General features: G+C 39.0%; 1 protein-coding gene across 11 annotated transcripts in view; it reads right to left on the bottom strand.

Moving 5' to 3' along the window:
• The window catches only part of WNK1 (WNK lysine deficient protein kinase 1), a 135876-nt gene that overhangs the window by 3317 nt on the left and 119773 nt on the right, over positions 1 to 12786 (bottom strand). For 4 of the 11 annotated variants that reach the window (XM_052001302.1, XM_052001307.1, XM_052001311.1 and 1 more), the window contains 8 exons: positions 12389 to 12455; positions 11759 to 11832; positions 10158 to 10801; positions 8775 to 8977; positions 6844 to 7038; positions 5638 to 5730; positions 3055 to 3096; positions 151 to 326 (listed from right to left, as the gene is read on the bottom strand). In XM_052001302.1, the coding sequence (XP_051857262.1) occupies positions 151 to 326; positions 3055 to 3096; positions 5638 to 5730; positions 6844 to 7038; positions 8775 to 8977; positions 10158 to 10801; positions 11759 to 11832; positions 12389 to 12455 (1494 nt within the window). The remainder of the gene's footprint in view (positions 1 to 150; positions 327 to 3054; positions 3097 to 5637; positions 5731 to 6843; positions 7039 to 8774; positions 8978 to 10157; positions 10802 to 11758; positions 11833 to 12388; positions 12456 to 12786) is intronic. The other 7 variants (XM_052001303.1, XM_052001308.1, XM_052001310.1 and 4 more) reach the window with 5 other exon arrangements.

The following is a 12786-nucleotide window of genomic DNA, read 5'->3' as shown; positions in this document are numbered from 1 at the left end:
CAGTGGTGAGATTAAGCTGATTACCAACAAAAACCCTGTTAGAAAACATTTGGGGACCATTGCTATTCAGCAACAATTTGGGTATTTAGTAAGTAAGTAGTCTCTCTTAATGTCTGAGATTGTGTTAAGAAGGAAAAGAGAAAGTCTCACCTCATAGTTCATGTGCCCCTTGCTTCCTCTCCTTCCTGAGAGATTCATGGCATCTCGGGCCCAATTGTCTACCAACTTGTGTAGATCATCTGTAAATGTGCCCTTTCTGCTGGGCGGCTGGGCTTGTGGGGCTTGGCTATTGACTGCTCCTCCCACTGTATTCGTACTGCTGGTCCCTAGAGGGAAAAAATACAGGTTTTACAAATAGGTTTCAATTTCAGGAGACATCAAAGATCATAGAATGATGAAAATGGAGGGCATGGGGGAAGGATGAATTAGGAAGCCATGCAGAAAGAAAGGCAAGTGATTAAGATTCCTGAGTTTTATTTAAGCCATATGCCTTAGCTAAACAGGATTAAGAGGAAGGATTTTCCTCAGGAGCTATCAAAGTGCCTGGAGTGATTCTGGATGAGTAGTTTGCCTAGGCCAGGTCTCAAAGCATTGAGGGCACAACAGGCAAATAGAACAGGTGTTTGTTTTTCATATCACCGCAGGGTAATCAAGGCCACTGACTACTGGTAGTCCGCTCCTAGCCCCCATGCTGTGAAAGAGGGAGAGGAATGATGCTGTCTGTGGGGCCAGCTGCTCTGGTTTCCAATCACCTTGAAGACGGGGAAAGCAGGAGAGGACTTTAATGCATTCCCATCAAGGGCAAAGTTGGAGGAGGAAGAAGGAGGGAAAGACTTAGTCTTGGAAAGGACAGGGCATCTACAATCCCACTTAGATACTGCCACAATTCTTCCATGTTAGCCTCATAGGAGCATCCCAGAGATGGACTAAGATTTAATAAAGTAAGTAGTAGTTTGTTTTTTGAAATACAACTTTTTACCTGGGCCCATAAATATGGATGCATAAAGACATCACTGTTGGGAGAGACTGAACTTTCATTTGTCTCTCAACTGGTGTGATGTGAGCCAAGTCAGGGTTTGAAACTATTGTGGGCTTGGATCCTTTAGCTCATGAAGAAACTCTATTCTGAGGTTGTCAAAGGCCTTCTACTCCTTTCCCAAACCAGAGCAGCAAGCACTTCAACAAAGAAGCAGCAGGAACATTCAGCTTGGGGCAGAGGTGCACACGGGGCGGGGAAGCTTTGAGGCTATGGAGAAGGTAATTTTATTTGTATGATTGATGAGAAAGAAGGAGTCTGTGTCCTGCCTGATTTCGGCTCTGCTGGAGGGCACACTGAAGATTATTCGAAGAGGCAAGTATTAGGGAAAAGGGAAAGAAGAGTCACTGTCTCATATTCATTCTTACCAGATCTCACATTTGCAACTGCAGGATAAATAAAAGCTATGTAAAGTACAGGGCTGTGATTCTGAGCCACCAGGATGTCAAGATACCCAACTGTTAGAGATCAGTCTTCTGCCCTTTGCTTCCTTGTCATAGGCATTGAGAAGTACATGCGACCTTTCTGCTACATGAAAATAGATGCTAAAAGCCACCATCTGGAGCTATCCTTGAAATCAGGGACTGGCCTTGAACCAAGTCTAAGACTGATGCAGAAAATAAGATCCACAAGCATTTCGGAGAAAGGATCAGAGCTGACCTTTCAGTGAAGCTTCTGAGGAAGGCATCATGCTTCTTAATGCTCTGGCAATGTAAGGAGCATAATACAAGGCTCTTTATCACAGTGAAGAATATATGCCCTAAGGTGACCCACTGCATGAATCATGTGAAAGAAAGGGTGCTATTTTCTTAGAAGTGCAGAGAACCTAAACAGAAAAGAGTAGGGTTTCAGGGAACTTTTTCTGGAAGGACAAATGTAAGATAGGGCTAGAGTGGGAATCACATGCAGTGAAGATGAGTGGACATGGTAATATGGAATTTCAAGAGGTCACATGCATGAGGGTTGACATATTTAAAGGGAAAATATTTGAAAAAGCCCTGGTGAGTAAATAAGGCAAGCACACACAAAATAAAGTTCAGTTAGAGGTAAGGGAACTATGAAAAGCCAAAATCTTTTAACAGGGAAGCTCAATACAGACAGAAGAAGTCTTAATTCACTTTAAGAAATTCCTTATTTACACATGCTAGGGTGTGATACCTCTTAATTCTGGTGGCTACAATTCCTTGGAAACAGATGATCTTCTTATACAGTTGGTTAAAGCTTTTTTTTTTTTTAAACTCTGTATGTTGGGATCTAGAATACTGACTTGTGACATGGAGAAGTAACAGGCACACAGTAATTCCCTTTGATCTGGCTGCTAAAAACCAGTTGTCATATATCTGACTACTTGGAGACTAATAAGGTTCACTCTAGGCCAAATCTCTCCCCTGCCTCCTGCTGAAATTCAGTTCCAGCCAATTTGTTGTTGGAGATAGGTAAGTTTTCAGACTTATGGTATTCCCTCCCTCTATGCGCCTCAGTTTAATCCTGGAGGGGGGAAGGAGGGAGAACAAGGGAAGTAGAGTGTTCTTAATCTCATTAAACTTCCCCCCCTTACCAAATCCTAATAACCATAATCTATTCTGTGATTCTAATTAAAATCTCCTAACCTATCATTCCTTATCATTAAACCTAAGCAGAACTAGCAGTGGAATAAATAACTAAATCCACATATAACCTTATTCACTTAAGTCAAACCCTTACAGGGTGAATGAATTACATGCTATGTTTCCCAAACATCAATCAGATACATCTCATCTTTCTGCATAATTCTCAAGCTATTACCAATCCATGATTTGCCTTGGGGTTGGCAAGTCTTGACAGTCTAGACTTGAAGTGCGTTTTCAGTTTCAATGATTAAATTACCTGATAGTACTTAGGCATAAGAAACAAAGAGACAAACAGATGCAAGACTGAAGTCAGATTCAGGGAGTTAAAACTTTCCAGGGTTTGAAAAATTAATGGATAATATTTAGCATTACATCAAAGGCCAAAAATAACAGAAAAGAGATAATTACTACAGAGCTGGTTGCAAGGACAGACTTTTTTCACCATCTTCCCTGAAGCACAAAGAAAGAGCAATGTGTTAAAGAAACATCAGTGCAAAATATTTAGTATCTGCAAATAGCATTACAAGGCCCAGCAAGAGAAACCAGGAGTAGACAAGGGGCAGTAGGACCCACTGATCTTTGATGTCCAGAGGGGTAAGAGAGCAAACCCTTAGCAAAAAGGGTTACAAAACTGTAGTATCAAGCAATCAACCTATTGCTGACTGTTCCAAATCAATTTAATCTCTTAATTACCCATCCCAGAAAGGCTTCTCTCAAGTGAAGTCTGACAGACTTGGGATTCTTGGTTAAAGAGAAGATGCACCACTGGGGGACTACTGAGAGAGAGGAATCTATCAAAGTCTCATTGTTTAAGGTTCAAATACCCAAAGCAGAGTTTTCCCCACTGATCCAGTCCCACTCCGTTTCTCCTGCTGAGTAGTTAAAATGAAGGCAATTAAAAGTATTAGCATTCAGGAATTGGCAAAGCCTTTCACAGCAGCCTTACTACCCCAGTTTCATTATTCACTTTTAACTTGCTTCCTCCCCCCTTCACTATTGCAATCCTTAAGATTAAGGTTAGAGAACTCTAGGGAAACCAGCAAAATATGTATCAAGCCAAGCCGTGCTTTCAATAAACTACATATTCCTACAGGATAAAAAAGATGCAAAGATCCCATGCATATCTAGTTAATCCCCACCTTTCCTGTAACCATAGCTTCCTTGCTTCATGGGACCTGCTAAAGAGGAATCATCTCATGCACAATAATGCATCTTTAATTGTCTTAGGCCCACTCCTTTACCTTCCAAGGGAAGTGCTAAGAATGGAATGTATTTAAATGATCCTAAAACAAAAATGGACCCTCCCTGGAATTCTATGACACATTAGGACATGTGAATTTTCCCCAAATTTCTCTCCAAACTAACCCAACTTTAGTTATGGGTATGTTATGCTTCTCTATTTATGGAGAGTAACATAAATTATGTGGGTACTGACTGCCTCCTAGTCTGGCTGGATAGGAAATGTTATGTAAAAGAGCGTGACCTGGAGCTAGGAAAAATCTGGGTTCAAAATACTTACAAGTGGATACTATGTATCCATGGGCAAACCATTTAACCTTGGTGGCTTCTCAATTTCTCTTACTAATAAAATAAAAATAATCCCTGCAGACCTAATCTTCACAGATTTTTGTGAGGATCAAGTTAAACATATAAAAAGTGCTTTGTAAACTTTAAAACACTACATTACTTATCCAGTGAAATCACTCCTCTGAGCCCTTAAATCAAAGTACTTTATCAAAGTACTGTTAAAATATTCTATCCCTTTAGTCAAATAATTTTGACTTCACCATCTGTTGTAGGAGGAGTCCAGAGAATTCCCTAATATAGCTATCATTCTATTGCTTAAGTAAAGGGAAAAGAAGGGTAGGGGGGTAGGAGAGACAGGCTAGGAGATGCAGGGTAATGAAGTTAAATGGGTTGCATGAAGGTGAGTCAAAGCACTTCCCTTACATCCCTGTCATTACAGAGAACGGAGGGGCAAATAATATTTCCATCCAGGAGGGCCTATCAGCCGTTGAAGCACACTCTGAAGCATTATGTTGGCAGCCTTAGCACATGCATCTAGAAATACCTCAACAACCACATCAGAAGTTTGAGGTCTTGAGAGACAAGACCTTTCTTTAAGCTTTATCTCACGTTTACAGGAATAGCCAGAAAAGATCAAAAAGCATATTATAAAGCAATTCTCAATTATTGTATTATACGTGCTATCATGAGTGAAGACGTCCTCCTTTTTCTTTGTGGGGAGGTCAGTCTCCAACTAATCAAACACTTTTACTAAAGGAGCTATAATAAACATGTATATATTGGTTTCCCTTAGGAAAGGGCGAATTATATTTAGAAAATCTGTGAATTATTGAATTTGGGGTGAAAAGTAATGCAATTACCTGGAAGACTATGGAAGAATTAAGCAGAATCCAGGAGCCATGCAAAGGAGGTTTTTTTAATGTTTTTGGGAAGTTCTCTATATACTATCCAGTACTCTAGGGTATTTAATCTCAACTGAAATTAAGGCTTATTGTGAGTACTTCAATATGCTATGAAAGAGAAGACAGAATAAACAGGGAAAACTACATCATGCTCCTATGACAGATTTTAACTTAATTATGTGCATATGTACTACTAGAATTCTTCTTTCTGGCAGCTTTCATGCCAAGGTTAAGGAACCTGAAGTTGGTCTAAGAGTCATTACTTCAAGACAGCCTATGTATTCTGTGGGAATAGCCTTCTATATATTAGCTAAATTTAATATGAAGAAATCCTTCAGCATCCAGTTAAGTTTATCTCCAAGTTCAAAGGAACGTAATCTATTTCTACAGAATTGTATTTCATAAGAACAAATGGACCCAAACTTCTGAGTGTAATAATAATAGTTCAGCCAAGCCACTGAGTACATGGGACACAAAGAGACGAATGAGAATGGGCTGCATGAAATATCAAATCCAAGCAGCAGAAAAACAAAAACAAGGAAGGAGTAAAGGTGTTACACACAAAGAGCCAAGCAGGGCGTACTCAGAAATCGGGTCCTCCTGCCACCAGGTTTGAACGTCACCCGCTCAGATGCACAGTTAAACTTCGCACAGCCTGTGAGAAGGTGGGGGAAAAGAGGGAAGAACAGAGAAAGGAAGAGAAACACAGAACACAACTACAAGATGTTAGAAACTTGAGGTTGGAGTGGTGAAATGTACTAAGATGGCACAAAGAAGAACAAGCTTCAGGAGAAGGGCACCTAGATAGAATAGGAATCAGGAATTCCATTCCCTTCAACTGTTAAAGTCCAAAGCTCTTCACTTCACTGGTTATAATAAAGCTAATTTATTTTGCTCCTTCAGAATAGAGTACATTTACCTTGATAAAATTTGGTACTCAGTTCAAAGGTTTCTTTTAATTCTCCTGAAAATGTTCTTAGAGAAGAAAGGGCATGGTGATCCTTGCTTCTGAGTTCTCTGGAAGCAAGTCTGTTATCTATCTTTTTTCCCCTTTCTTTCTCCTTAGACATCTCACAACTTAGTTCCATATCTCTTATTTCTATTATTAGTGTAGACCCTTTTGATGGAAATGTTTTGACTAGTAAATCAAAATCACGGTGGCAAACTGGGCTATGGACAAAAAAGCAGAATTTATCAGACTGTTCAAAAATACCAAACAGATCCTGCAACCTGCTTCCCCTACTCCAGCAGGGGGGAGGAGGGAGAAAGCTTCCCTGATAAGGCTATGCATCATCTTCCAGGAAACTGTTTTATTCCATAGTAATGACTATTGCATTTTGGGGATGATTACTTTCCCAGTCTTCTTTTTGACATGTCTTCAAAGTTCTGGGCCCCCAAACTCTCACTTGCTTGAAGTGATTACCTCCTCACAAAGGTCTCAGACATGTGAATTTTCATGTTGGTCACTACATGGCCTTCCTTGAAGAGGCTCTTTGACCAGATAGTAGCAACAAGCCTAATACATGTTGTCTGATCTCTCTGTAATAAATCTACGTCATCATCTTTTCTTCACCTCAAATTGTCCTAAAGCTAAGACTCATGAGCAGGTTGTACAAAGGCTGTTTATTGGTCAGCTGCTCTTTTCCTTTCAGGTTCCTTAGTCCAAGCTGTGACCCTGAAGTCTTCTGGAACATTTGATCACCAAGGCTATGGCAATTCCTCCACCTTAGTGCTGTCAAAAGATGGTGGTTGCCATCTGATTTCTTACCTTGGCCTGGAGCAGAAAGGCTTGGTACTGAAATGGCACCATCACTGGTAAAAGCTGAATAGAGGTTCTCACTGGAGGGAGATGGTTTAAGGGGCTGTAACAGCTGATTCTGCCCAGTCTCTGGGATGCTGCCAGGAGGGTGGAGCGTCTGCTGGGGGTGCAAGACTGAAGCTGCACTCTGAGCAGACAGGTTGCCTGTGAAAAGACAGAGCCACATCAGGAAACAAGAAGTTTCTTAATAGTTCAGTCTTCCCACTGCACTCCATAGACATGGAGTAGGTAAGCTACAAAAAAACAAATGAGAATGGACTGCATGAAATATTAAACTGAGAGGCAGAAAACAAAAACAAGAAATCTGGTGTTTTGATTGGGAGATGGGGCATCAGGGGAAAATGGGGATGATAGATGCTTATAGAATAAGAAAGAACAAAAGCTTTATTGCCCGGAAGAAAAGCCAGAAGTGAAATAAGAAGTAATCTCTGTGTTCCCTACAACAATGACATTAAGTCAGGAGGTTTCCATTATAAAACTGTGTCTAAGAAGGCTTTGCCTTCAGATTGCCCATATTACCTCACATGTCTTAAGTCAAGTAAGAAAGGGCAGTTGCAGGACAAAGGAAATGTGCAATTTTCTAACAGATAATCCTGACTCTGAACAAGGTTTTGGAAAGAAGACTTTGCTTTTCCCTATTAAGATATTGAAAGACTTTCCAAAACAGATTCTGCATAGTTTTCCTACTAAGGCAGGCATATGTTGAGTCAGATATAAAACTGTGTGGGGCAAAATGGGGGGAAAGGTGTGTGTGTGTGAATGCAGACAATGTCTTGGCAGGGACCCAATTTCTTGGCAGATGTTACTTAAGTGCTGGGTCCAGTATCCTGCAAGTAAACTCCTTTTCTCATCCCTGGATACTCAGATCTCCTATTAAACAAATTTATCAAGTATGAACTTTTTTCACTTGGAGGGCAGGTAAGGTTAGCTGATGGCATTTTTCTAGCAGTAGTGCGGTGAGCTAACCTCTGATGTTGAGGAAATGTGTTAAAACAATCCTAACAGTTTTCAACACTTACAACAAACACCAGACCTGAGGGGCAGACCTCTAAGGGAGAAAGTCTATAAGAAAATTAGAAAAGAAATAGAAGTATTTTTACTTTTTACCTCTTAAAACTAGAGAATCCTCTTGAGAATTTTACTAAGATTAGCTTTCATTACAAGGAATCATCATGAACATTGTTTACCAATTGCCATTCCCAGAGAAACCAATCATCATACTCTATATAAAGCAAAAAGTATGCAGCAAGAAAACAGTCATGCTACCAAATGGCTACTCGTAGACGTTGTTTTATGATATATGTATTTTCATTATTTATATATGGTATTTTAATATACGTTATATTATAAATCCATTCTCAAGACATGCTTTTAACTGTTTCCTTTGAATATCAGTAAATTATTTCAAATGAGATCAAATCCCAAATAAGACAGTTATAGAACTTATATATCTACCCCAAGTCTTCTTTAATCAAATTTCTAGTTCATGTAATCATATGGGAGTTTTTGTTCAACATTTATTCAATGAAAAGAAAAGCTCTTTTCTTTTTTAGTCGCCAGTGGGTAAACAGGAGTAACACTTCAGTTGGTGGCAAAGCTGAGAAGTGCTCTCAAGTAGACTTTAAATTGGAGACTATAAAGTAGTTTCAGTATGGATTTTGCTAAAAGGGCTGTCACTAAAACCATGTCCAAAGGTAAAATGAAGGCAGGGAAGAGGGAGGTGAGAATAAAATGTAAAAGTTAGTTCTAGAAAATCAGCCTCCGAAAATAAGAAAAATATTGAAGTGATAGATCCATTTCAACAACTCAACAGCTTCTATACTGATGGGGAAAAAAAGAAAAAACTAACAGGAAACTAAAGGAAAAAGAAACATTTTTACCTGAAAGTTGGGGGCTCTTATTTCCTAAAGAACTACTACGGCTAGATTTGCTGCCTTTGCTTTTAGTGGGTCGTCTTCTTCTCCCTGAGAGTGGAGCAGCTGGGGGAATGATGACTGCAGGAGGAACTTTGCCCAATTTGGTATATAAAGACTCGATTTCATGTTTCTGGCGACTCTGTAGGTCCTGGATCTCTTTAAGGTGCCTAAGAGTAAAAAGCCAGACTTAAGAACATATTCAACACCAAATTTACTACAACACGACAACTTCAATTTGACAATAAATGATAATTTCATTAATATTTGTGAATACAGGCCTTTATATTATCCTGACTGCAAATTCTAACCTGCTGTCAAAACTTACCTTTTCCCTAAAACCAAATCATTTCGACTATGATAAAAATTCCAATTTTTCTTCCCCATCTCTTCTTATTCCAATTTGAAATTCTTTTGTTTCCAGCAAGACTAAGGAAATACTGTTTTTCCTGATTCCCAAGGCCAAAGAAGGCAAACAAAGGCCAATTACTACCTAGACAGCCCTCACTATAGACATTCACCTAATACAAGGTAATTTTAGTGTAATAAAGCATCAGAGTTGGAGTCAGGAAGATCTGAATTCAAATCTTGCCTCATGTGATCCCAGACCTTTACCTGCTTCAATTTCCTGAACTGAAAAATAACAAATAGCATCTATCTCCAGGGGTGTTGGGGAAATCACATGAAATAGTTTAAAGCACTCTACTATCTTAAATTCTAGGCATGGAGTCAGAAAGACCCAAATTCAAATCTGGCCTCAGATATTTACCAATGTTATGACACTGAGTAAGTCATAACATTTACCCTGTCTACCTCATTTCTCCCAATTGTAAAATATGTCCCAGGGTGATTGTGAGGATGAAGCAAGAAAATATTTGTAAAACACTCAGCACAGTGCCCGCCTACACAACAACTGCTTAAATAAGTTTATGTAAGATAGGCTAGTGGTAGCTAAAACAAGCTCAAAGTAACAATATTCAGTCTCAAAAAAGCATATGTGTGAACAGAAGTGGTATAGAATAAAGTAGAATTTAATGAAATACCTGCAGACAATTTTCTGTATTTTAAATATTTAATGTTTTTTATAATGTTTTCTCTCTTGTATGTATAAATCTTTTGATCGAGAAGAGATTGCCTCTACTACACTTTGCAGAAAGAGCTATGGATTTGATATCTCGATTTGAAAATTTGCCATCTTGGATTTCTATCTGTTACCTTGTAGTTCCATGACCCTGACAAGCCACCAAACCCCTCTGGAGTTTCTAAACTGAGATTAGATTGTGTCTAAAGTCCTTCCCAATTCTAAGTCTTTAATTTTATATATCTCATAAGGGAAGAAAATGGTCTTACTTTTCTCGTAGCCGACGTAGTTCTGACTTCAAGTCCTCATCTTCAATGTCTGACTCATTGTCACTACTCATGTAAGAGGAGTTGAATGAATTGCTAAGGCTCTGGCTAAGGCTCTGAATGGGAAGGCTGCCTTTTGAGCCCAAATGGTGAGTAGAATGTGGGCTACCTGAACCATCATCCATATTCCTACTGAGGAAGGCAGCTTCTAGGTCACAAGATGGCCCATTAAGATGGCTTGGCTCTGACGATTCAGGCATTTCTTTCTTTGGTGCTACAGCAGAAGGAACGGCCTGTTCAGAATCCAATAAAGGGCGTACTACAGGTGGCTCTCCCTCCACCACAGGGGTGACCTTGTCTTCAGTTTTTGACACAGAGAATCGGCCAACCACTGTGGCAGGCTGCTCAGCTTCAGGCTTTGTCTGGGTAGCAGAGGTTTTTTGAGAAGGAACACCATCAACCATATCCAAAGAGGGGCCACATAGAGCTGTGGTGATTCCACCAGGCTCCTGCTTCACCAGAGTATTCTCTGGGCTACTACTTGACAACACTGAGGACTCTGAAGTACTTGACTCAAAGTGTACAGACTTGACTTCTTCTGACTTGCTTCTATTTTCCTTCAAGGAATCATCTACTGCAACTGATACCTAGGGATTTAAAACAACAAAAAACTAACAACCAGGAGAGACTAAAAAAACCAAAACCAAAACACTCAAAGCTGCAAACTCCTACATGGTAGGACATTCCATTTCCCTATTAACTGTATCCAAGCTTTTCATTTTCATACCTCCAACCTAATCTTTACTATCTGAAGTGAAGTGTTTTATTTCATAAATAACCCAAATAGCAGGGCAATTTTCAGCTAAAACGTAAGACAGAATCTTTTAGGAATTAAACTATATTCATTATTTATTATTAGTACCTATTCATTACTTATTTATAATCATTCTTATTAAGTATAGAGGAGTCCTACTCAATGGGGTGAAGGAAGTGATGAGCAGGAGAAATATATGAGCTCAGAGAAGAAGTACAAGATAATTTGGAATAAAAGGAACCACAACCAGGAAGGAGGAGGGCAGGCTTCCAGAGGAAATAGCATCTGGGAGGTAAGTCTTGAAAAAAAGACAAAGATGGCTCCTTTAGAGACAAAGGTGGAAAGGGAGCACACCCCAGGCAGGGGCCCAGCTCCAGAGGCAGGAGAGAGAATCCCAGCCCGGAGGCACAGCAAAGAAGACCACCTTGGCTAGAAAAGAATGTATTAGGTGTATAAAGGAGGTGAATATAAAAAGTTTAGAAAGGTATTCTAGAGACAGACTGTAAAATATAAGATGAGGAGTTGTATTGGTTTCTAGTCCTGAGTCTGCATCTTATTAAAGAAGCAATTCTTTAGAAATTAAAATATAATGGATATCTGTTAACCACTGTATTCCAATGACAGTTCCTCAAGACCATTCCTGATCATTGACACAGAACTAATTCTGGGTTCTTAAAAGATTATGCCCGGGAAGCTTTCAGATCAGTTTATTAAAGTTTATATCTAGCAATTAAATTATTAATATATGGGGGAAAAAAGGATTAAAGTTTCTGAAAAGTGAATGTCTTACCTGAAACCGGCCCATTTTAAGAACGCTGGCCTCTGAGTTGGTCATCATGGTATTATCTTCTATGCTTGGAGCTGCTGAAGTATAGAGAAATGAAGATGACAAAGTAGTTTGAATAATCTTTTTTCTCTTCTTAATAATGTCTAGGAGGATGACTCTAAATCATCTAATTTTATTTTAATATTGTTATTATTATTTTTGCACTGCTGAATTTTTAAAGTTAAGTGCTCAAAAAGTAGTTAGATACAAGATTCATGAAACAAGAATTTTCTTCTGGACTAGGTTAATTTTTAAGTTCAACTGCTTAAGTCTTTTTGCACTTGGAGAAGATAAAAGTCCAGTTTTGGGAAAAGGCTTTCTAAGGTGGTCTATTTATGTAAACAACACATCTGAAATATAGAACAGACTTGTTGGTTGAATTCACAGAATTTGGGGGTTTTTTGGAGACCAATCACAGTGATCATCATTTTGTTGGAGACAGTTATTAACATTACTGTTTTGTTAACTCCAATTTCCAACTGCACGAGTCTTTTAGGATGTATTACTAATTTGCTCCCAGATCCAATGGAAGCTCAAAGACCTAAATAGAAGCCTGCTTTACAATTGTGCGATGCCCAAAGTATCATACTCTACCTTTCTGAGCTGGCACTACCACTGGCACTGCTCCAGCAACTGATGTTGGAGTCACAACTGATGTGGGCTGCAAGACAAAATTTAAAGGAAAAAGGAAAAACTTCATTTTTTTTTTTTTGCAAGTCAGCTGAAGCCAATATATATTTTGAAATATAGTCCAACTTTTATCCCAATGTAGAAGATATATTAGGAACATGAGGAATAGCCAGGTTTTGTCATTAGAGATGATAAGATGTTTTCTAAACAAAAACTTCTAATCTAGTAGAGTCAGTTTAGTAACTACATTTTCTTTCTTTGCTTTTGCAGGAAGGCAGAAATGCTATCTATGAATGATAGAGGATCCAAATGTACTAGAAAACCTGATCTTGTCATTAAATCAATCTAGAAGACTAATATGT

Source organism: Antechinus flavipes, chromosome 5 (assembly GCF_016432865.1).
Source record: "Antechinus flavipes isolate AdamAnt ecotype Samford, QLD, Australia chromosome 5, AdamAnt_v2, whole genome shotgun sequence".
Classification (NCBI taxonomy): domain Eukaryota; kingdom Metazoa; phylum Chordata; class Mammalia; order Dasyuromorphia; family Dasyuridae; genus Antechinus; species Antechinus flavipes.
Note: the sequence above shows the minus strand (reverse complement) of the source record. Positions and strands in the feature narration are given on the sequence as shown.